The following is a 25,989-nucleotide window of genomic DNA, read 5'->3' as shown; positions in this document are numbered from 1 at the left end:
TTTCTGAAGTTTGACCAATATTCTGGATTTACTATTTCACGATGCCGCCAGTTCAATTTGAAATTAAGGTTATATTAATTAGCAGGCTTCAAAAAAAGAGAAGGTTCTGAAATCGTCGGATTTGTTTTTTCTTTGCACAATGCTCCATAAATACTGGGAGACACCTGTACCCAGGGGCGTGCATAGGGAGGGGGGAGGTACACCTGTTGGCCCGGGCCGGAGCCTGAAAGGGACCCAATATTTTTGTAACTAACTGAAATATGGGGGTAAACAATATGGAGAGGGACCCAGAAAAGTCATTTGTGATGGGGTCCAAAATTTCTGTGCACGCCCCTGCCTGTACCGATAAGGAAAAGTCTTTTTTGTTTAAAACAGCATAGTTCCTCGGCGGTCTAATGTTAATCAAGTTCAGGTTTGATGAAATTGAGGGAAACAACAAAGTTTTAAAACAGGGGTCTGTCCAGGATTTTTCACAGGGTCCGTCTTTTGTGAAAAATCAATTATTTTTGTGAAAAATCAATTAATTTTATGAAAAATCAATTAATTTTGTGAAAAATCAATTAATTTTGTGAAAAATCAATTAATTTTGTGAAAAATCAAATTTTGCAAAAAAAAAAAAAAATTATTTTTTTGTAAAAACGAAATTTTTAATTTCGAGATGGCGCAAACTGCATCATTGACACTTAACGTTGAGTGTTTTGCATCCTAATAAAGCGAAGTTAGCTTAAAAAAACCCTATCTGAAGCGATCACATTCCCCCCTCCCATTCCTACTATCCTTAGCAGTTCTAAGTTCATTTCGCTGTATATTATTGTTTATTAAATCATGCGGGAGAAAAGTGCTTACCACTAACTTTTTCAGAGAAGTTTGCAACACCACCACTGCATAATCAAACAAGTAAAAATTATGACCCAAACTGACTTTCAGCTGTTAATTTCTTTCATAGAAACCAACAACAAGCATTATATTTATTTGGCCTTAGTAGTTATTTATCGCTTGCTTGCTTGCAGGAGCATCGCTTGCTTGCAGGAGAATCGCTTGCTTGCAGGAGAATCGCAAGAGCGCCTTTTTTTTTCTTTTGCAAAATTAGCAGATTTTGTATAAGTTGATACCTCTAATTTAACTTTAAAAAAGGTTCCAAACATTATCGTGAGAAATATGCTGCGTTATTTTGATTTGAGATTTGCTCTTCCAATAAACAATTTGTGAAAGTTCCGTTTTTGTTTATCAGAATTTTGTGAAGGATCCGTTTTGGTTGGTCTGGATTTTGTGAAAGGTCCATTTTGGTTGGTCGGGATTTTGTGAAAGGTCCGTTCTGGTTGATCGGATTTTTGTGAAGGGTTAGTTAACGGACCCAAATTTCCTCTGGCCAGACCCCTGTAAAAAAAAACATATGGTTTAAAAACATTTGGTTTAGAGATTTGGTTAGAGAAGATTTGAAGAAAAATTCAGTGGGGATCAATTTTTGCAATGCATCGACAGGCGCTTGATTTGATTTTCAAAATGGGAAGGTGTGACGGCATGAAAGATGATTCGAAATGCAAATGTCGACCCAGGGGGCGGCGAGATGTTGGGCAAAGTCTACGTTGGAGCCTAACTCGACCCCGGGATTCCCAGCATCCAGTTCTACACACCAAATGGACTCCGCCAATGGAAAGGCTAGAAGAAGCAATTTTCGAAGCCCCGCCGAAATAGGTTCCAGTTCTAGGAAATGGTTAGTCATTCTGAAACCGAATGTCATGTGACTGAGAGGCGAATATCTGCATTAACGTGATTCATGGGCGACAACAGTCCTGCAGAATTTTTTTTTTTTGGCTCTGCAGAATTTTTTTTTCAAATTGCTAACGTTAATTTAAAAAAAAAATTTTTTTTAAGGGAATTTTTAAGAAAATCCCAGAGTTTGTTTCTGCAAAAGCCTTTCTCAAAAAGCCTTTTAAAGCACACGTGTAAAAAAAATAATGGCTTTGGCAGTTTTCTTCAGTTGGTGAAAAATAAGCAAACTATATGTTATTATAAAAAAAATTAAATGATCTAAAGCACTTTTTTTTTGTCTCTTTCTTATTTGAATATAAATTTAATTTTTTACTCAAGGGCGAGTTAGGCAAAATAATTATTTGCAGAAAATTTTCCAGTTAAGATTTGTGTTCGCAGAAAGCTTTTCATTTTATCTAAATCTGGGCGACAATATAGGGAGGGGGGGGGCAAGTGGGGGCTCAAGGCTCAAGTCACCTTATAAATTTGAACTTCCTTTTTTAGTAATTTTTTCTTTGTAAAAATGTAAAAATATTTTTTTTCCAGTCAATAATGACAGGGGTCTGTCCAGGATTTTTCACAGGGTCCGTTTTTTGTGAAAAATCAAATAATTTTGTGAAAAATGAATTAATTTTGTGAAAAATCGAAAAATTTCGCAAAAAAAAAATTGTTAAAACGAAATTTTAGAATTTAGAGATGGCACAAACTGCATCAATTAAACTTAAAGTTGAGTGTTTTCCTTTTCTATGACGAGAAAATCATTCTGGATTTTTTTCTGATATTTGGCGGGGGGGCATCGCTCTTTCAAGTATCAATATTTATCTACCATTCTGCATTATGTTAAATTATACTAGATATATTTCTGTACAGTATTTAAAATAATTGTAACAAAAATATAAATAAGTAACACAAAATTCAGAATAGGGTTCAGCATTCAACTTTTTGACTCAAGACACTCTTAAAAAGCACAGAATTTCGTTTAAAACTTATAAATTCCGTGATTTTAACAAAAATAGGAAGATATTTCAATTGTTTACCTCTTAACAAAGCGTAATAATCATCAAAAATTCGAAAAATCGGATTCCTACAGCGGATGCAAAGACATCACAAACCTCAAAATGAAAGCATCAAAAGTATAAAAACGGCTTGTAAAATAAATATTTCTGATAAAATTATTTTAGAATTGCACTTTAGAGTCCTATGATAAACATTTCATTAATGCCTGGGCACAGTTGAATCAAAATAAATAAATAAATAATAAACCATCGATTCAGCATTTAATTTTTTGACTCGTAAAAGAAAATGGAATTCCTCTTTAAAAACTTAAAATAAGTGTTGTTACAAAAATAAAGACTTTTCATTTATTTTCATCCTAATAAAGCGAAGTTAGCTTGAAAAAAGTATAAAGTATGATTCCATATCGAATGTAAAAATATTGCGCTTTTCAAAATGTAGGCATCTAAAGAATAAATAAGAGTTTATTTAAAATTAATTATCCTTTTTAGCATCGAAAAATCAAACCCATATCACTTTCTCCCAAAATAACAGTTAAACATCGCACCCGCCAGATGCTAAGTGGCGATAAGTTCAGGGTTCATACTCTATTTGGATAAAAAAATTCCATGACTTTTCCAAGACTTTTTCATGACTTCAGTGAAAATTTTCATGACCTCTTTACTCGAAAAGAATAGCACTATTTAATCTCAAACTCGATAATTTTTGGAAATGAGCATTAGCGAAACGTCTACATGAATGCCACAGCCTCATTGAAGCACTTACTCGTAATGGGAAAAATATAAGTGTACACCTAAAAAAAACTATTCTTATTCTTCTTCATCATATAAATTTAAGTAAAGTAAAAATGCAGTGAAACAAATTTGATGATGCTTAAATGTCACATATTTTATTTATAAACAGGCAGAATGATATTGAATGGGACAAAGGTTGAATGAGTCATCACTAAGTTTCAATAAATTTGCTTCAAAAGTTGCCTTTTAGTGTCAACAGTGCATTTAATCATCCACGTTACCTGACAGTATTTTGATTCTTTAAAGTAAAGCCACATAGTTTAGTTTTTTATGTTTTTCTAAATCAGATCTTTTTTGAAAAAACCCTTTAGTAATGAATCAATCTTCTGATTCAAAAGTATACTTGTTTTGTTTACTTATTTGCACATTTTTAAATGCATATAAATTAATAGAAACAGAAATTCCAGAACATGCTTGATTCCTGACATTGAACGTAGCAGTGGGTCACATGGATTAGTTTTGCGGGCCGTATGTTGGGCACTACTGTTTTAGAGTATTAGAATTCCTCTTTTTCTGAATTCTATCGCCTGACTAAAGACCTTTATTTTCTAAAATCTTCAACAAATGAAGATAAACTCTGATCAGTTTAATAATAAAGTTCTTAAGAGTGATGGAATCGAACTCGGATGCAATTGAATTGCTTTTTTTCTTTTTGAGTGGGCGTGGCAAAACTAAGAACGTGAAATTTCGCTACTACAGAATATGAAACGTAAGAAGTGTTGAAAATAACAGTAAATTCAAAATAAATGATGTCCAAGCAGTAAAATCACATCGCAAAAAAAGACAAGCGGCTGCAATAGAAGTGGATGCAATGAGATTTCAAAATTCAGATTTGATTTTGGGATCGTTCAATTTTCCACTTTTAATAGCTTTTATGTGTGCTATACAGTTAAATCACTCAAGATTTCTAATGCTCCTTTAGTTACTGTTACTTTCTCTTTGTTCAGGACATTTTTCCATGACTTTCAATGAAATTTTCAATTTTCCATGACTTCTCCAGGTCTGAAATTTGCTTATTTTTTTTCCATGACTTTCCAGGATTTCCATGACCCGTACGAACCCTGTAAGTTTAAAGTTGGTAACCCTATCTAAAGCGATCACATTCATCCCCCCCCCCCATCCCTACTATCCTTTGCAGTCCTAAGTTCATTTTGCTGTATGTTATTGTTTGATAAAACGATGATAAAACGATAAATCCTCACATATATTTTGTGAACCGTGTGAGTTACGTACAGTATAATATACAGCCTTGTGTAAAATACAAAGGGACCAACTTATGTGCAATATAATCTGTGTACTATATGCTAGAGGAAAGACGAGAGAGGAGACACCAAATGATAGCATTCTAAATCATGAGCAAGGAGAAAAGTGCTTACGATTCACTTTTTCAGAGAAGTTTGCAACAACACCGTTGCATAAAACAAACAAGCAAAATTATAAACCAAACTGACTTTCAGCTGTTAATTTCTTTCATAGACCATCTATTCAGCATTTTAATTTTTGACTCATAACAGAAAATGGAATTTTGCTTTAAAAACTTGAAATGAGAGTTCTAACAGAAATAAAGAGACTTTTCATTTATTTGAATCCTAATAAAGCGAAGTTAGCTTGAAAAAAGAACAAAATATGATTCTCATATCGGATGTTAAAAGATTGCGTTTTTCAAACTGTAGACATCTAAAGGAAAAAAAAACGGTAATTAAAAGAGTTTATTTAAAGTTCATCATCCTTGTTAGCATCGAAAAATCAAAACCCATATAATATTCTCCCAAAATAACAATTAAACATCGCACCCGCACTGTAAAAACGCAAATATTGACAAGCCAACAAAATGATGAGAATATTTTCTAATCAAGTCATTATAAAGGTTCAACGCCAGACACTAAGTGGTGATAGTTTTGAAGTTGGTAACCCTATCTGAAGCAATCATATTTTTCCCTCACCCTTACTATCCCTTTGCAGTTCTAAGTTCATTTCGCAGATATATATTATTATTGTTTATTAAATCATGAGCGGAGAAAAGTGCTTACCAATGCCTTTTCAAAAAAGTTTACAACACCGCTGTTAATTAGCTGTGATAAAACAAACAACCATTATATTTACTTATCAGTAGCAATTATTTATCCATTGCAGAAGCATCGAAAGAGTGCCTTTTTTTTTTTTTCAAAATTAGCCGATTTTGTATTAGCTGATCCCTCTAATTTGACTTAAAAAAGGTTCCAAAAATTATCGGTTTATACACAGAAATATGCATTATTTTGCTTTCAGATTTGCTCTTTCAATAAACAATTTGTGACAGATCCGATCTTGTTTATCAGAATTTTGTGAAGGGTCCGTTTTGTTTGATCGGGATTTTGTGAAAGGTCCGTTTTGTTTGATCCGGATTTTGTGAAAGGTCCGTTTTGGTTGATCGGATTTTTGAGAAGGGTCCGTTAATGGACCCAAATATCCTCTGGCCAGACCCCTGAATGAATAAGTTATTAAAAATGTCAAATCTCCGTCTCCTTGGGAAAATATCCAGCAAAACCATGGGGGAAAATCCGAGCCCCCCCCCCCCTCCTCCACAATTTTGCATATGGGCACCCATGGTTGTGATTCATTATTATTCAACGGGGGGGGGGGGGGGGCAATTCACACCTCTTTCTTTTTTTTAACAGAAGTGTACGAGGAATTACTGTACTTATTTTTTCAAGCAAAGGCAATTTTTCTTTTATTACAAGGAATTACTGTACTTATTTTTTCAAGCAAAGGCAATTTTTCTTTTATTTAATCAAATTTCCCTGAATTTTTGTTTTTGTCTTTTTGAAATTCCGATATTTTCCAGGTTTTTCCCTGATCAATTAAGTTTCCCTGATTTCTAGGATCTGTCACCACCCTACAAATAAAAATTTAAAATCCTACAATTAAAATAACAAATATTAAGAGAACACGATTTAAAAAATTATTTTGGAGAACTAATGTTTTAATATAATTAAGTATTTTTTATAAAAGGCTCATAAAAAATAGATTACTCACTTTAGGTCCCATTGTAACAGCAACAGAATCGGCAAGCACATCCACACCTTGCAACATAAGAGCCCTAACATCTGGTCCAAATTTAACATCTTTGGCGAAATTCCTTCGTAATCCTAAAGCAAAGTGACGAGACAACAAGGGTCGCAAAACAGAGTGGAGATTGTGCATCTTGCTTTTGGAAAGGAAAAATAACAGATATGATTTATTAGAAGTTGTAACAAGTAGTATGATATTTTAAATTCAACTTCAATAGTTCCTAAATCGGATTAGTTACAAAGCTTGACCATGGAGAGATGGTGGTCGACTTGACGCAGAAGCATTTTAATAGGTCGTTTGTTATTATCTTGTAATACATATAGAATGGGCGATAATACGCCTCTTATTACTTCACGTCTTGTAGTCGATTCCTATTACAAATGATGTTTAAAGTTCAAGGTCATATGTCATCTCTCCATGGTCAAACTCGAGTTTAGTGGAGGGAAACTACAAGATTGGTAGTAGGGCTAGATCTAGTTAGTAGTTTTGCTGCCCCAGGCGATGTTGACAAGTGCTGCCCCTGGTTTTAAGATACTTTTTCTCTTAAGTTTCACTTAAGAAAAAGAATTATTTTCATGTATTGCTACCATTTGAGGACGTGAAAAGTAAAAGTAACCATATTATTCCTAAAAAATTTGTCCATCCAGGTCAGAGCCGTGTCCAAGGGGAGGGTTTTAGGGGTTAAACCCCTCCCATTGAAAAAGAAAAGTATGTCAAATGAAGAAAATGATAGACTTAAATTAACTTTATTGTGAAAGCCTGCATTGAACGTCCCCCCCCCCTTTCTCTTTGAAGTTTTTCTGTAATTTTAACTCAATAATTCTGTATTTTTTCCCTCTAATTCAACTCAGTTGGACTTAAACGCTTGAATTTCTTTCTTTTATAACTTAAAAAATTTTGCTTAACATTCAAATGTTATGTAATTTACAACTGTTAAAGCTTTGCCGACTGAAATAACATTCTGGAAAAACTGCGATGGTTGAACCGTTGAATTATCTACCAATATATACAAAGCATTAGTATTGCTTAATGTAAGGTGGTAATGATGAATTTGGCATGTGTTGCAGCTATGAAGATGTATTAGTGATTGTGTTTAATAATGTAATTTGCATCTACAATAAGCTCGTTCTAAGCATTATTTCAGAACATAGAATCTGATATGCATTCTCTTACATAAAAAGAATTCATGGAGAGTTTTTAATATTTGTTGAAATAAACCGCATAGTTAACAGATTTAATTAAAAAGAAACAAACAAGGTTTGATAAAAGTGAATCTGAAAAATGAAGGAATACTTTGGTCACTCGAGCAGCCAGAATTACTCTTCTAGGGGAAGGGTGGTGGGGGGGGGGGGGTGCAGCAGTACTTACTGGTGCATAAACGGCGTACTGGGATCGAAAATTTGTAGTAAAACTAAAGGTTGTGAGGGATTGAATCCCCCCCACCCCCAGGTAAGATTAAAACCCCTCCCTTTATGAAAATCTGGACACGGGCCTGAATCCAGGTAATTCCTACTTTCCTTGATGCAAATCCCAATTAGTGCACCAAGCACAAATCTTTTCTGTATTAAACATTGAACTAGAAGGGTTCCCTTTTTATTGTTCAATGGTAGTAAATGGCAGTCAGTGAAAAGGGCATTGTTCTCTTGACACCTTCCTGCTGTCTCTCATTGTAAGGGCCTCAGTATCAATACAAAAGAAAATGCCAAATACAGTGAAACCTCGCTTAACGGACACCCCTTTAAAGCGGACACCTCTCTTTACGGACAGTTTCTTTTTTTCCCCTTCCCTTTTCTATGGTTAAGCCATTAAAATGCCCCTCATTAAAGCGGACACTCACTTAACCGGACACAACATTTCTTGGAAAAAAGCTCTTTCTTCTCTCATTAAAGCGGACACCGACGGACTATTTCAGCAAATCTGACTCTTTCTCCTTGAAAGAAAAAAGAGAGATTTATTGAACATCCTAGATTGGGGTTCACTTCCAATACAGGACTTTTTCAATAATTGACACAAAGAGAACCAGAGATAACAATGAGCAACACCTTTCCTCCTTCCACAATAAACCATAAAAGTTATTTACCCCATTGCGAAAATGCACAACCGGTTCAGAATCTGCCAGGAAAAAATCTGCTGAGGTGGGAAACGAATGTAGAACCCATTGTTTGGGGGTAGGGAGTACATTTTAGGCTCCTGGGGACAGCTTGGATTCCCAGAAAGGCAATTGTTGGTTATTGGGTGCGGCTTAAGTGAACAAAACACATGGTACACTGGCCGAACATCTTATCTTTCCCCAAGAGTAATTAAACTGTCCGCCATGTGGTCTTCAGAGTTTACAAAAGAGAATTGGTGATTCGTTTATATATTGTTAAGTTTTATTACTGCGGCCTTTGCTGTTCGTCATCGGCGCCTTTTAATGGACGGGGCCGATGGTTGAGAAGTGATGCGTTCTTAATTCCAGTTATTGAGCTTATTTCAAAGGGAAAAAGAAAGCTGAAAATTTATGGATCGAAATAATGGGGGATCGTTGCCAAAGAAAGGGGAGGTGGAGCAGCTTCCTTGGAAGGATTATTTCATTTTAAGAGTTTTTGGAATAAGTTTTGCGTTTGACCCTGTAGTCGAGTGTGTCCTTATTCGAATCTACGTTGGAAAAAATGCCTCGCAAAGCTTTGACTTTAAAAGAAAAAATTGAGGTGCTCGAATATCACAAAAGTGAAAAATGTGGTGTAAGAAAATTAGCAGAGCATTTTAGCGTAGGGAAAACACAAGCGGCAGAAATTGTAAAAAATAGAGAAAAGTTAATGAAAGCTTGGTGCGAGAATGGAAACAGCAAGCAGTACAGAATATCATCTGAAAAGGGACCTTCATATCAAATTGATAAATGCGTGTTCGAATGGTTTTGCCAAGTGCGAAGCAATCAAGTTCCCGTGTCAGGACCAATGCTGCAAACAAAAGCACTAGAAGCTGCGCAGAGCCTTGGAATAAAGGATTTTAAAGCCTCGAATGGATGGCTTGAAAGATTTCGGAAGAGACATTCTGTTTCTCTTAATGCAATAAGTGGAGAGTCCGCTACTATAAATCCAGAAACGGTAAATGAATGGGTCGAGAAACTCATCCATAATTAAAGACTATGATCCCGAAAATATTTTAAATGCCGATGAAACAGGGCTTTTTTACCGTGCATTACCTGAAAAAAACCATGTGCTTTAAAGGTGAAAAATGTCATGGTGGCAAAATGTCAAAAGAGCGTTTAACGGTCTTATTATGCTCTAGTATGGATGGTGTTAAAGAGCAACCCTTAATTATAGGAAAAGCGGCAAAGCCAAGGTGCTTTAAAGGTATGAATCCGCTAAAACTTGGCTTTCAATGGAAAGCGAACAGAAAAGCCTGGATGAACATGGATTTAATGATTGAATGGCTAATGGAACTAAATAAAAAATGAAACATCAGAAGCGCAAAGTTCTTTTTCTGGACAATGCGACCTCTCATCCAAATGTGAAACTGAGCAATGTAAATATTGTTTTTTTTCCCTCCAAATGTTACATCTGTCTGCCAACCTTTGGATCAAGGTGTCATAAAAAACTTCAAAGTGTTTTATCGACAACTAATTTTAAAGCACATCGTTTCAGGTTTAGATGGAGGAAAATGTACTGCAAGCTTGGTAAAAATCGATGTCTTACAGGCATCTTCATGGATAAATGCAGCGTGGCAAAAAGTCAAGGTGACTACAATTACCAGCTGTTTTCTAAAAGCTGGGTTCAAAAAAGGTCTACCTGTTGCTGAAGAAGGAACAGTAAATGACGAAGAACCCGTTAATGATTTAACAAAATTAATACGCCTCAGTGGTGAAAATGTTTTAATTGGCAATGAATTTGTTGAAATTGATGGTGATGTTGAATGTGAAATCAATTCCTTAGAAATGGAGGAGATAGTTGAAAGCATAACACATAACGAAACCGAAAGTGAAGGAGAAGACGACGATCCTCAGATAGTAGTGGAAGTATCTTCTGAAGAAACGAAAATTAGAAGCTTACGTGATGCTCAAATATACATTGATCAACTAAGACATTTTTACACCGAAAGAAATGATGAAGTAGGGATAAAATTAACGCAAGAACTTAAAATTTATCATGAAGATATGATGAGCAAAAACTACTCAAAACAAACTTCAATTACATCTTTTTTCACGAAACTGACATAGGTATGTTTTTGTATTTTCTCTGGGCGTGTTTTATAGTTTATTTCTTGAAAACCTTGAATTGAAGCATATGTAACACTTATTACATTTTGTTACTTTTCTGTAATTACAAGCATATAACTTTTGATCTCAGAATAAGTTTTCTTTTAAGAAGTGTTATTAATTATTTTGTAATAAGTAGGTTATTTAAAAACTATTTTTTATTTTTTCAAGTGTCCCTCAGGAAAGCGGACACCCCTTTAAACCGGACAATATTTATGTCCCTGTAGGTGTCCGTAATAGAGAGGTTTTACTGTAGTTTCCAAACTATATCTTAAACTAAAATATTCTGCCGGTATGTACATTTGGATGGAAGGAATTGCCGCTGCTTTTCCAGCGAGCTCAGAAGGGTAGAAGCATCTCTGTTTTGTTCGTTGACAGAATACAGAAGTGCCTCCCCCCCCCCCCCAAGATCAATGGTGCTTACTTTACTTTTACTAAATATGGCAAAGACCCCCTAAAAATGAGAAAGATATCCCTGCCCCCAGGAAACTTCAATGGTGCAGTCTGTGCCCTAGGTGAGCACTCCTGCAGAAGAAAGACCTTTTCTTATGTGTTTTCATGAACGGTTTCAAACTTAAAGCAAGTTGAAGGCTTAAATATTTCGGGAGACAGAAGAAAAGAGCGACATATCCGAATGAGCAATATAACGAGGGGCTACTGTATTCAGTAGCACTCTATATGCAGAAGGTTTTACCTTGCAAAATGAAGGGTGAAAACTTGCGCATGGCTGGGACAATTTTTAACTCCTATCAATTAAGTGTATAGTTCCCAGTTCAAACGCCAATTGTTTTACCTGAACGATTCTAGATAACTAGCGATGCCCCATCTTGTTCATATTTTACAATATACCAATTTTCCTTTCTTAATGTTGCGTCACTAGTTATTAAAATCGTGTAACAACGAAGCTAACAAATATTTTCTAAATATTAGAACCTATTTTAGTGCATTACAGCAACTTGGAAATTTCAATTTGCATACTTATACTATTTCTTCCAATAAATCTTTATCTACGCTGAAATGCAACGTTATTGAAGTAGACAACACTTATGAGTGACTTCTTAATATTCGCAATTAAATGATAAAATCGATCATATCAAAGCAAATTTGGAAACATATAGTAGCTATTTTTGCCAAATGAAGCTTTAAGACGTTGACTGTATCATTTGTTTTTTTCCCTTGTACAATGGTTAACTTTTACTTCTTATCCTGAATGTGTTAAATGCCCTCGACAATTAAGAAGTCCACCATCCTTTTCAAATTTTCATTTTGAGGCAAAGAAATGCACCAAATTATCTTTGCTCATTGAATATTTTGAATATGCTTACCTTAAAAAATAGAAACTTTATAAAAAGTTAAGGAAATATATATCTCTTTACACAACAATCAAGCCGGTAAGTTCGCCGGTTAGATACACGAGATCAAGGGCGTCTGGAAAACATGTGCTCTTTCAATTTGTAATTGTAGGCCCGCAGAAACAGACGGTTTTGCTGTATGTTGACTACTTACAAGCTGAGCCGGCTGCATGATTAAGGCTGCCTTCGGAAATAATCCACCGGTAACACCGCGTGGTTAGTCCGGTATGACGGTAGTTCTAGTTCAGCAGCAAACGACGCTCCAATCAATGGTTGCGTTCGATGAGCACGACCGAGAGCGAACGGTTAGTTAATCACGTGACAACTAATGATCACGTGCTCCAATCAACCAATCAACTGGTTAGAATGGTAACCGGTGAGGTAACCGGTTGATCATAGAACGCTGCGGTTTTTACCCGTTGCTTACTGGTAGACCGGTGAGGTTTGTCGAACGCAACCAATGCGTAACTTTCGTGACGGGATAGCCGCATGCATTACGATCAAAACATGAAACACGACTGATGGATTGGTCAACACAGACTTTTTTGTGATGTTAGTGGTCCAGCTGTTAGGCAACGTCGCCGGTTCCACCGCACCGGCACCGGTGGTACCGAGGCGACCGATCCTTGTTTCTGAATGCACCCTTTCAAGTTCAACAGATCCGTTTTTGAAAGTGCTCAAAAAAAAAAAAAAACATTATTGCCAATGATTGTTGCACTTGAACATCAGAAATACTTAGGGGAATAGTTCTTCTTTTTTGTGTTCATGTTGCCCATTTTTACCCAAATTCACCATAGCGAAGAAATCTACTAATTTTTTTCAGCTCCCGTTACACGCACCTAAAGCTCGGAATAAAGCTATTCCTAATTGCATGTAGTTTTTTTCCCCCAGTAAAATAAGCATTTCTTCCATAAACGTTCTCATTTGAAAATTTAGGTCATTTACGTGATCGTACGGACGTTTTGCAGCCAGGTCAGTGCGAAAATTTTAGTTCTCGTATCAGATTGATAAAAAAATGTGACCGCAGAAACTCGGGAACTTTCTGGAATCTGACGTAATTTTAAAGAAATTTTAAAGCTCTTCGTTCGGCTTTAAAATTTGCTATTTACATTCAAAATTTAATTTAAAATCATATGTTTTTATTAAATAATTAATTTGGATTCTCTTCTTATTATTGACCCACGTGTTTTCGTAGGGCACGATACCGGTGCTCTCATCTTCAGATTAAAAAAGTCTGAGGAACTAGTCGGGTGTTTGAAGTTGTCATTTAAACTCAACTATATATAAATTATTTATATAAAAATGGTAAGTTGAAAGAATCGATTCAATCAATAAAACAATTCGAATTGAACTGATACTCATTTATCCTGTGTTTTCTAGCTTTCTTTAGTGGAAAAGCTTTCTAGAACTTCACTGAACTACTGTATTTTAATTTATTTCTATGTTGCTTCGAGAGCGTATGAAACGAAATTTTAAACAAGATAAACTTCATTTCAACTATTATAACTGTTTATTTAAAAAAAAAAAAACAAGTTTTATTCATCGGTACGTTAACAGAGAATCGTTAAAATAACTTAAACACTCCCATCATTGGTATGTTACTAGAAATGGTTTTTGGTTCAAACAATAGCTCGTACTGAATGTGCCTAGTTGAAAATGTTATGTTGTTCGATCGTCTCTCCTAAATCTCATTACTATTTATTTTATCGAAGTAGCATTTAAGTGTTGTACAACCTCGATAGCTCAAATCTGTCATGGAAAAAAATACTCGAGTATGGCAAAGGTTTTTTGTATTTTCTCATTTTCTGATAATACGCCTCACGAATTTTAGTTTCAAGGGTTTGCAAAAATCGAACATACACACATTCAAAATGTGATGGGCAGTTCAGTTAGCAGAAGGACTAGTTTTTCTTCTCTGTATTTAATAGATTTTGAAGGTTATGTGAATAATTTTTTTATTTATATTAGATTACTTATACATGTAACTTAACATCCTTTTTTTTAATCAAAGAAAGTAGTTAAAAAGAACTCTTCACTTGAAGACATATCCCCGAGAATCTTTTTGAAATTGATTCTTTTTTTTCTAAAGCAGCAGTGACTTCAAAGCAGTTTAAAATTTTACTTTTCGGTAGTTTCGCAGAGTCTCCAAACCCTTCCTTCCCAAAGCTAGAGCCTTGGCACAAAAACGGGCCATACTCGAAGCTTGCCTCAAATTGACTTCAATTTCCTAAAACAATTCTTGAGGGCACCACCCTAATTTACATGCAAAATATCGACAATTCAGTTATGACATCCAGAGACTGCAGTTTCATCTTTTTTTATGGGCTCAAAACTGGAAGTATTTTTTCTCTTGTTGAAGTGAGATGACCTACGAAAGTTATTCTAGTTTTTCAAAGGTAGTTCTGCCTTAGATTTTGGGTGGTAATTTACTGCTTATATTGTTGCCAAATATAGTTTGCAATCGCTATTATCCGAATTGAATGTCCAATAATTTTCAGACTAAGCCTTGAACCTTCCCCTTTCATTACATCAACAAAGAAAGCACAAAATTGCATTTTTTGGTTTTCAACTTCAGTTTTGGAAAATTTCCAAAAAGAGCTGGGACACCTCTTCAGCCTAGGTCACTTTAAAATGGACTTAAATTTTGAAAGAATTTCAAGAATTACCGAACATTATTTTACACTTAACACTCCAATAAAACCATGGGCACCCATATGCAAAATTTTAAGGGGGAACTCATATTTTCCCGTATAGTTTAGCAAGATATTTTCATCATTGAAATAATTTCAGTACAGATTAGATTTATTAAAGTTTGACATTTTAAATAAATTTTTCATTAATAGCAAAGAGAAAAGTACTTCAAGCAAGGAAGTTCTAATTTGTAGGGGGAGGGGGACTTGAGCTCCCACTTGTCCCCCCCCCCCCCTATACTGGCACCCTTGAATAAAAACCCTAAAATTGCAATTCTTGACATCAATTTTGAAAACTTTTATGTGGAAGGACCTTAATCCTCTTAGTCTATTCTTCTAGCACTACCAAAGATTGATTAAAACTGTTTTTAAAACATCAATTTCAACAAACATCTGGAGGAGATCAACCGATCCTCCCCAAGGGCGCCCGTATGCAAAATTTTAGGGGGGGGGGGCTCAGATATTTTCCCCATGGAAACTGATTTCAGTGCAGATAAGAGTTGTTAAAATTTGACACTTTTAATAACGTATTAATGCTGGAGAAGAAATGTTTTTACATTTTTGCGAAGAAAAAAGTACTAAAAGCAAGAAAATTCTAATTTCAAAGGGGGGCTTGAGCCCCCCCTCCCCCCATATGGGCACCCTTGATTCTCCCACCTCTGCCCTTCCTTTGATGTCGCTGAAGATGGACTAAAGTTTTTAAGACTTGTAATTTTTGGTATATACCTTTCATTTGTTTAAACAATTTCTGAACATTACTGAAGGTACTTGTAACATCCAAGTTATATAAAACTGGAATTATGACCTCTTTTTTTACTAAATTCTAAGCCTGTATTCACACAATTGGTAACTAAATCATTGTCGACTAACAAGTATATTGCACAACAATATATCTGCAAACAAATAAAATACTTGTACAGTAGGTGCCGCTTAATGTGATCACTTGGGACAAATAAAATTTGATAACAATAAGAGACTGTTAACAATAACCGAAAAGAATCCAGGAGACACAAAATAATGATTTTTTTCCAATTAAGGTGCATTTGTTTTGGCAACCTCAAATTAAAATCATAATGACTCAACTGAAAGCAGTTTTAAATTATTAAATGAACAAAATGAAAATGTCTGAATTATAAAAAGTTAAAGCTGAATTATGCAATTTTTAATCACATAGTAATAGGTGAAATAAACTCTGACCGATTTCCCTGACATTCGTAAACCGGTTTCAAAACACATTCAGTTTTTCTATCTTTTCCAGCATGGTTTTCCTTGTTGTTTAAATTTTAATTTAACTTTGTTTTGTTTTAAATCTCCACACAATTCTTTAACAGCTTACAAAGTAATTATAACAATGGAGGTCCTACATCAATGCCTGCAACATGTCCAGTGATTGAATTTTTTTAAGTGCTAAAAAAAGTTTTCTTATGGGAAGTCTGTGGTTACGGGGGGCGATTTCTGTAGCTTCATTCCTAGAAAAAAGTTTTGAACTGCTATTGAAACCACAAAATGCTACACAGAAAATTAGCCTCGTCATTTTTTGCTTATGTATTTCTGTTAATTGAGGAACAAAAATGGGAAAAAAAATTGAAAGTTTATGAAAAAGTGATAACAATAAACGAAGACGCCGATTATGATATCCGACTTTTTTAATGTGTGTTAACATATAAGTGTTCCGGGACTTTGTGATTCTGATAACATTAAGCGAATGATAACATTACCCGTGATCACATTAAGCGGCACCTACTGTAATTCATTTTAGTTTATATAATAAGGCTTTCAGAAAGATTTTCAATTTTCCCTCTTGATTCTGCTTTTGTGATTCGCAAGTTTTACTATACATGATTATCTTTCTTTTTCCGTGTTTCACATGTCATCTAGAATTTTTTTTAAGTGGATATAAATTTTATAAGAGTTCTGGCCCTCAATTCATCTTTATAAGAGATTTGCAATCAGGGTTGGATTTCATTAAATTTTTAATTAAATATTCATTTTTGCTTAAATACGATTCTGTTGCAATATGGAATAAAGTATTTTAAATTTATGAAATTGCAGGCAGGTGCTGGGAAACGCCTGATTCCACTTCTTGATCGAATTCTAGTCGAAAGATTTGTCCCAGAAACTAGAACAAAAGGAGGTATTATGATACCAGAGAAAGCACAAGGCAAAGTTCATCGTGGAACTGTTGTAGCTGTAGGACCTGGTGCTAGAAAAGAGGTATGTATGACTAATAAGACATAAATAAGACAAAAATATATATATTTGTTAATTTTTTATAGCTTTGTGTGAAGATTTTCTTCTCTTGATTATGGTGCCATTTCTTGATCTCAAACTAAATTACCACCAAACTACTTTAGGAAAAGTGCCTATAGCTAGTTTCTAAAAATTATCAAGCTGTTATAGTTTTTGTTTATTGTAGTTACAGAGTGAATTATATAAAAAATATGAATAAAAAAAAATTATTTATAAAAATGAGTGTGTGTATATAATCATCAATTTATTATTCTTTAACCTATGATTTATGAAAGAATTTTCATTAAAACTTACATGCAGAAAATATTTCTTAAAATTGATAGTATTGATAGTAGTTAAATTGACAGTAGACTGTAGTGATAAAAATAAAATTGATAGTAAAAATGATTATTTTTTTTTAATTCCCCCTCGAAAATCGTGCCTCTGGATCCAGAATACCCCCTTAAAATGCAATGGATTGTTAAACTTGGACCAAAAGGATTAATTTTGATTAGGTTTTTGAACATTTAATAGTTTACTTGGAGGCTCCGCCCCCTAGTTGCTTCACTTGCCAATCCCGGTCTGCCACCTGTGGTTGGTGACAATCGATAATTTTAATCCTTATACCCCTAGATGTCTTCAGGACTGGATATCTTACCCCTTAAGGTTTAGAGTAGTGAGACAGGGGGAAATAGCTTCCCCTGGTTGTGTCCTGTATTCAACGATACCAGTATTGACCTGGGAGATATTATCATTTCAGGCAAGATAGGGTTACAGATGTGCACAGATTTTAATAGTATTTGATATGGTATAAAATGTAAGAAATGAAGGTACTGTAAAATTCCAAGCATTTCTCCTGTTTTAGCTATGTATTTTATCTTATACATATAAAATCTGAGTATCTATCTATCTATCTATGTCCAAGCTTCTTCTCCCGAACGACAGTGAACTGACCATCGAACCAGGTATCGATGGATTCGTCATCCTCCCGTCTTCATGTTTGGCTATTTAACATAATTCTCCGATAATAATTAGCGGAGATATCAATTAAAAATTATTAATTATGACTCTTAGATTTCAAAATAAAATCCATATTTTTCGAAGGCTTTCCTCCATTCAAATTATTATTCAGTGCTTCAACTCAACTTTCCGGATGAACGCTTTTATTAAAATTTACAGCGTGAAGAAAGTCATTGAAAAGAAACATCTGTTGCAATTTTTTTTCTCGAATATAAAGAAATAAAATTAGGCTTTTGTTTTAAGGCTTTTCCTGTAATCAGGGTGTTTAAGTTGTTTACTTTTCGATTATTTTGCCGTAATCTGCAGCAAAATTTTGCTTTTTTTTTTTTTTTTTTTTGTTCAAGCCTGATTGTTAAATACGCGTCACATGACATAACTTTCATTTTCGAGGAGGACCGTGCACGTCATAAAGTAAATGAGTGATTTACAAGTTATTTGAGTTCTTTGAGCGTTTGTACCTGGAAAACGGATTGATGTAATTCTTGTACGACCATGTGGATAGAATCCATCCAAATATTTATCTGAGTGGTATGCTCTGATTTTATCTGAGCATACCACTCTTTATCTGTTTTATCTGAGTGATATGTTGCATTAATAAACACCCGGGCAACGCCGGGTAGTAGACTATTTTATGTAAAAAGCGGATTGTTATTGTGCATAAATATTTCCGATATAGTCTATCAGATGTAATTCAGTTTAACGTGAGTAAAGATTATAGTTGATAATGCATATATTTTCCCCTTTTGTGCTGACTGAAAATGTACTCATAACTTGTATCATTGATAACGATTATTAACGTTGATGAGGTGTTTTGGCAAAAATATGTTTTACTGGTGTTTTGCAAACCTTGCTTTACGCGCATTTATTTATTCCTTAACGCGTTAGAAACTAGTGTCAGTGTACTACAAAAGCATCAACTGGACTGCTCTTACATTTTTTAGGTAGCCCGTGCAACGCCGGGCACGCAGCTAGTATTTTAAAAAAAATGAATGTTGAATAGTAATAAATTGACTTTATATATTTGTTTTACTGCTGACTATAACTATGTAACATCTGAGTGTTTTATCTCACATTAAAATTGCTGTGGATCTCCATAAAATTCAAAAGTTGCTATTTGAATTTTGTACTGTGATGCAAAATTGTAAGTTTCATTTAATGCATAAAAAAATATGATTGTTTACCAATTATTGAACATTTAAATTTGTTTACAATTCGGTTGCTGAATATTGAAGTACAGTCAGCCAAACCAAATATATTTTGTTTGCCGAAAGGCAGTAAGAGTATATACGAAATATTCAGTCCATTTCAAATAATAAGTGTTATGATTTTTTAAGAGTAGCACCCATAAATAATGCCAAATACTCTGTATGACACTATAACTTTCGTATATAATATAAATTTTTGACAAAAACATATTTAAAAATCTATTAAAATATTTTCTTAATTCTACAAAGACTGATACAAAGAGTAAATGACTGGTATCTAAAACATTTTCTGTCAAATTCATTTATGCTCATATATTTAAAAATGATTTTTAAAAATCCAAGGATTCAACATTGGTGCATCTATTAACTTGCTTTTTATCCTTCCAAAAAGATCCGGAAATAGGAATGCTAAATGGATCAAAACAAAAAATCGTTGTGTGTCATTTTGTTTGGATGGTTTTGCTTTCTTTATACAAAAATGGTTGTGCACTTTATTCTATGTTTTGCTAGTTAGCAGTTTCAGAGTTTTCTTGAGCATTAGATTAAATTGGTAAGTGTTTTTTTCTGTAACAGTTTAATTAATTATTTTCATTTTCTTTTTGTAGAATGGTGAACATATTCCACCAGCTGTTAATGTAGGAGATGAAGTTTTATTGCCAGAATACGGTGGAACCAAAATTGAAATAGACAATAAGGTATTTTTTCTTTGTTTTCAAATATGAAACCAATTTGCTAGGTGAATAATTTAGGGGGATCAGGAGGGGGCAACTGACCAATCAGTAGACATGCTTTCATAGACCCTTTCAACCCTGGAAATAACCTGCTTTTAACGGCATTCCAGTTATTTCCCGGGTAAATGTTTGGATTTTTCTTCCTCCTGCTTCCCTCTGGAATAAATGCAAAGTTTTTCCTAAAATTCATAGCACAAAATGAGTTTGTCTACTTGCTGGGGTACCTCTAAGGGTGTTGGGTCAAAGACAAAATTCTTGCTTACAACCATCTGTTTTTAAAATGTTAATTGAATTTTCCAATTGTTTTTTTTCTCCTGAAGCTGGAGCGAGGATTTGCAAGGCACAAAAATCTCTTGTGAATGCAGCTAATTAATGTTTTCATATAGGGGTGGGTTTTGCTCTTTTCTGGTACGATCTAAATTGAGAATATATGAGGCAGTGAGAAGCATAGGGATACAAGTGAACTATTTTAAGTTTCAAGTAAAACACGTTTAAAGATTAGATCCTAGGTAGGCTTTCACTGAAATTTCTTTCTAAATTATGCTATACAGCAGCACCTATCAGGGCTACTAGTACAATCTGTTGCCCCAAGACAGAAGAGAGGTTCACCTACCATCTGTACTGGTTATCTCCAAATTTTTAATTTTGCCACTTGTATCCTTTTGCTTCTCACTACCTTATAGCCTTCCCTGGAAAAAAAAGTGAAATGATGTGCTTGCAACTTTGTTGATTTAGCTTATAGCAAAGCCTTCAAACCAATGAGGATCAAACACAACTGTGCAGATAATAATTCGCATTTTTCAAAAAAATATTTTATAAAAAAAAAACATGATTTATTGAACACTTTATGTTATCTTCAATAGTTTGTGTTGAGGTAAACATCCAATTCTGTTTTTGAAAATTTAGGTAAGTAATAGTATCGTTTATTTCCGTCTTGCCAATGACCAAACATGGCATCTACGCGAAAAATTCATGGTTATAAATAGATATTTGAATTTGTTACATAAAATTAGTAATAAGTTCAAAATCCTTAAAAAACTACAATTTAGGTAAAATAGTCAGCTTTTAGCACATTAGCCTCTAAAGCAATGAAGAAAAGATAATATTCTGAAGATAAAATTTTGCAATTTTAAAAACAATTAAGAATTACCAAAAAAAAAAGGCACATTTTGCAATTTTCAACAGTTTGCATTGCAATAAACATCCAATTCCGTTTTTGAAAACGTAGGCACTTCATGAGTCTTGCGTACCAACATCTTGGGAATGACCAAGCATGGCGACTATGCTAAAAATTAAGATATAAATTTCTGAATTTGTTGCAAAGAAATATTTTCAAAATAAAAATCCTCATGAGACTAAACTTTAGTAAAAAAGTTTTAGCGCTTTTGCGTCCAAAGCAATGAGGATAAGGTGAAATTTTCACAAAACTTTTTATTCCTCAAGAAAATTATTTTAAAAAATAAAAATAAAAAAACGATTTGCTGTACATTTTAAGTTATTTTCATTTCTTGGCAGAAAAATAAAACATCCAATTCATCTTTGTTTTTGAAAACTTTTGCATTTTTCTACTTTGATTTTGTGAATGACCAAATATGGCAACTATGTTTCTAGCTAAAATGCTGAACTATCCATCGCTCAAAAAGCGATCTCCAAACGATCTTTTCCACAGGGATAAAAACAGCCCGAAGTCAAAAAAGAGGAAAATTTGCGAGACTTAAAATTTAAATATATATACATTTTTACAATTATATTGATACCATTAATATATATATATTGTTTTGCTAGTAGAAATGCTAACAAATGAATAAATAAAATAAGCTTGCATTCATGCATTTATTTAAGATTTTAACAGATATATCAATTCCATTTACCACTTTCAATTTCCCATAGCCCACAAATCAGGTGAAATTAAAACTTTATAATGTGGCATCTAATGCTATAAAACTTCCATATAATTAGAACAAGCTGAATCATTGGACATTAATTACAAAATGACATTATCAGTGTGGCTAACCTTGGAGAGACAATTTGAGGATCATTTTGAAATTTTATGGAGCAGCTGTGTATATTCTATAAAAAACATTAAAAAACTAAACCCAATCTAAAACTTTTTGAGCTTTGATGGTCATTTTAAGCACTAGCATAAAAATGATTATTTTTAAATTGATAAAGTTTTAAACACTATGTCATGATTTGAGAATGTAAGCATCCTTAATTTCCTATATTTACACGTCTGTCATAATAAAATAGCACAGTATAATTAAAAATAAATTTGAATTTATTAAGATCTTCAAGAGCTATATCTTTGGTAAGTTTGATAAGCATTAAAACTAGATTTGAGGAATGATGTTGGCTTAAATTAACTGGGATGGAATAGGATAAATATTTTTGAATGGGCATGGCAGTTTACAAAATAAATAAATAAATAAATAAAGTGTAAGAAGGGTTGAAAATATTAGTCTACAAAAAGGTATTAAGTCTAAGCAGTAGAATGGCATAGCAAATAAAAATGAGAAAGTGTTACAGAAGTGGATGCAATGGAATTTCAAAAGCTACATCTAACGATTGCACCCAACGTCACTCTCCAGCATTTCTCCCTCCACTCCTATTTCATCCTCTTCACCAACAGCAAAAAGTTCCTTACTTCATTCTACTCAAGAAAGAACTTGTGCCTCAGCAAGAATCCTGATGGGAAGGTCGGGGCAGAAGGGACGTGAAGGGGCATTTGCGCGATCGCTAGAAAGTGGCTGTGAAATGGGCGCGGCAAAACAATGAGCGTACAAGTCTTCAGCAAAAAATGAAATACATAAAGAAGGGTTGAAAATAATAGTTCACACAAAGTTATAAAAGTTTAAGTGATAGGATGGCATAGTAGACAAAAATGAGCGAGTGTTATGGAAGTGGATGCAATCGGATTTCGAAAAGAATGAGTGCTGACGCTTTCTACGTCATTCTCGAGCCTTTTTCCCTCCCCACCCACAAAACGAAGTTCAATGCGATCGCGATCGATCGCTTAAAAATGCTCGGTGGCCGGAAAATGAAGAAAAAAAAGCAGAAAATCGCGCATCCGCAGAAGATTTTCATTCCTGTTTCCAAGTTGTATTTCTTTTTTTTTTTCTTTTATTTATTTATTTATTTTTCTTTCTTTTTTTTCTTCGGTAAAATTATCTGCATGCCGCCAAAAAATGTGGAAAAATCTGTGAAGCACATCTCGCGTCTCGCAGTTTCTTCTACCAGGTCACCAGGAATACAAATTTTTCTTTCAAAGTTTTCAACATTTACCTGTATGGTATGAATGAATAGTTCAGTTCATCATTTCCCTGCTGAGTAGTAGGAATGTACCAATTGTGTAGTAGTTATGAATAATTGGCAGTTTTGCTGATATTTCTTAATCTACTACCTTTTAGTTCTAATTTGGCTTTTTTTTAGTTCAAGTTACACCATGTATGCTTAGAATGAGAAAACATGCTGAATGAGTTTATGAACATTATATGTATGTAATTTTCTGCAACATAAGGTAGCATGCATAAATACAAATAAATAATCATAAAATAGAATTCAAGAAATATGTTTATCTCTTTTTTAAAGTATTTATTGAACAATTGCATTTTTAAATGAGATGTAAGAAATGTTTTTTTTTTTAAATCCAAAGACCCTTTATATGCTTGGTTTGCATCAAAATGTATGAAATTAAAAAAAAGTATGATTTCTTGATTTCAACACTTGCAGTTAATCTTATCTTTATATTTAGTTTAATTCTAAAGCAACTAATAAAATTTAAATCAAAAATTGAGCGAAGGAGAAATAGTGGTGATGTAGTAAAACCTATTCAGACACAGTTGCATACCACCTATTTCTTCTCATATTTTTTAATTAAAATTTTAGTATCTGCTTTAGATTTAACCTAAATGCAAAGATATCAAGATTAACTGTAATTTTTGAGTGCTGTAATCAACAAATAGTTTTTTTCATTTCACACTTCCATTTCTTTTGATTCCATTTTTAGTATTTTGTTTTTAAATTTATTTTATGTGTAAGTTTTTTAAATTTAAAAAATGTGTCTGTTCCCTATGGTCATTAAAGAAAAGAAAAGTACCTATTCACTTTTGTTTCAATATAAGTGCAGGGTGCCCGACAGAGCGCAAGATGACGAGAATTGTGCACTTAAACACTCGCTCGAAAAATATTTTAATGCATTTTCTCGTGATTTCTTTTAAGTCTGTTAAATAATGAGATTTTTTTTAAAAAAAAGTTCACTAAATTCTACAGAGAGTGAAATTTTCTCACCCACATTTTTTCCTCTAATAGGAACCTTGTAAGTGTATTGCACATTAAGAAAGAAACTTTCATTTCCTGCTAATCTGCTCTAAATATTGCAATTTTTTTATATAGGTAATGCTGTATACTAAATTGTCTTTTTTTTCCCCATTAGGATATGTTTCTTTTTAGAGATAGCGAAATTCTTGGAAAGTGGGCGAAGTAGAAAATAAAAAGTTAAATCGTTACATTGGAAGAAGTTCATCGTGTTAGTTTATCATTACGTTTATATATACATTTTGAAATTTTTTTGTACAATGCATTTAATCACTAGCTAAACAATAAATATTTTCTTTGAACTTTATGAAGTTTTTTTCTATTTCAGAAAATAAATTCCAGTTAAACTTTCTGTATAGTTTTATGTAATAAAATGCATATTTTATACTTTTCTGATACTTTTCATTTTTGAAAACTTATAGAAAATTTGGTATAAACAAAAAGTGTTTCAAATTTTGTGTCACTTGTTTTTAAATATAGTGTTGTTCTACCAGTGAATAAACCTAAAATGTTAAGTTTTAGCTCGACTGGATTATTTCATGTTCCTCGACAAGGGTAATGTTAGAAAAAAGTTTTTAGCATAAAGATCTTAATTTTTCTACATTAGTTTATCATTCATACTGACAGGGTTGCCATGCCACGGGGAAACCTGAGAATACAGGAAATTCAAAAATCCACAAAAAAAAAACTCGAGAAAAATCCAGGGAATTTGGATTCTTCTTTAAAATCTGCAAAATACAGGGAATTCTAAGATTTTAAAATTGCAGTTTCAAAAATAATGCTTAAATATATAAACTACCAATAAATTTCTTAAAGTTAAAATGTAAAAAAAAAAATAATGAAAAGAATAAATTAATGTAGTTTTACTTTAACTTTTTCTTTTTCTGGTTTTTGTTTGAGTAAATACCAAAATATCTATCATAAAAGCAAAAATTGTTGAACGTTTTGTTTGACATGCATCTTCAATTTTATGCCAATATAATTTAGAGAGCACAAGATTAGTCATCAATATTTATTGTTCTGCTAACTTCTGCCTTTTTTCTTTTAAGGTCCCACTATTGAATGGTTTAGGGAAGTCTATTTTTTTCTTAAATAAAAAGTTCAAAATAAATATTTAATTTTTAAACTGAAGTTTTATTAATAAAAATAACAAATAATAATTCTTCTAAACTATCGGGATATTAAATTTCTTACACAAATATCATTGATATAAACAAACATACACTATGTATACTGGTTTGTAATGCTGCTTACTCATACAGGGAAAACACGGAATTTTTCCCCCAGAATTGAGAGCCAACTCTGTAAGAACCCGATTCTTGTCTTATTTGATAGGAAACTTGATTTCTCTTGGAAGTCATACCCCATCCAATTTCTGCTGAAATTCAAAGAATGAAATTTGTTATTTCTAGAGGGATTTTCATGTGAAAGTATTATAATATTCAATTATATTTACTTGTTTTGCATCGTTTTTAATGTCACACAAACTTCAATGTTTGAAAACCTGCAATGCAAATGATGGTTATAAAATGTTTATAAAGTGCCATGAGGATCTCAGTCTTTCAGCCTGCCACTAAGAATATTTGAGTCTCTGGATAGA

At 33.4% G+C, this 25,989-nt stretch overlaps 2 protein-coding genes across 2 annotated transcripts in view; one reads left to right on the top strand and one right to left on the bottom strand.

The window, feature by feature from the left end:
- LOC129222861 (heat shock protein 60A-like) overlaps positions 1-12,297 on the bottom strand; it is a 28,878-nt gene extending 16,581 nt beyond the window's left edge. The window contains 2 exon segments of the mRNA XM_054857418.1: positions 6,576-6,747; positions 12,174-12,297. Of these exon segments, the coding sequence (XP_054713393.1) occupies positions 6,576-6,743 (168 nt within the window). The 5' untranslated portion in view covers positions 6,744-6,747; positions 12,174-12,297.
- Positions 12,298-13,349: 1,052 nt separating this feature from the next.
- On the top strand, positions 13,350-24,691 carry LOC129222862 (10 kDa heat shock protein, mitochondrial-like). The gene is made up of 4 exons (XM_054857419.1): positions 13,350-13,505; positions 16,943-17,104; positions 19,950-20,039; positions 24,508-24,691. Exons 1-4 carry the CDS (start codon positions 13,503-13,505, stop codon positions 24,556-24,558), a joined length of 306 nt encoding a protein of 101 aa, XP_054713394.1. The 5' UTR covers positions 13,350-13,502; the 3' UTR covers positions 24,559-24,691.
- The last annotated feature ends 1,298 nt before the right edge of the window (positions 24,692-25,989 follow it).

Source organism: Uloborus diversus, chromosome 5, assembly GCF_026930045.1.
Source record: "Uloborus diversus isolate 005 chromosome 5, Udiv.v.3.1, whole genome shotgun sequence".
Taxonomy (NCBI): Eukaryota; Metazoa; Arthropoda; class Arachnida; order Araneae; family Uloboridae; genus Uloborus; species Uloborus diversus.
Note: the sequence above shows the minus strand (reverse complement) of the source record. Positions and strands in the feature narration are given on the sequence as shown.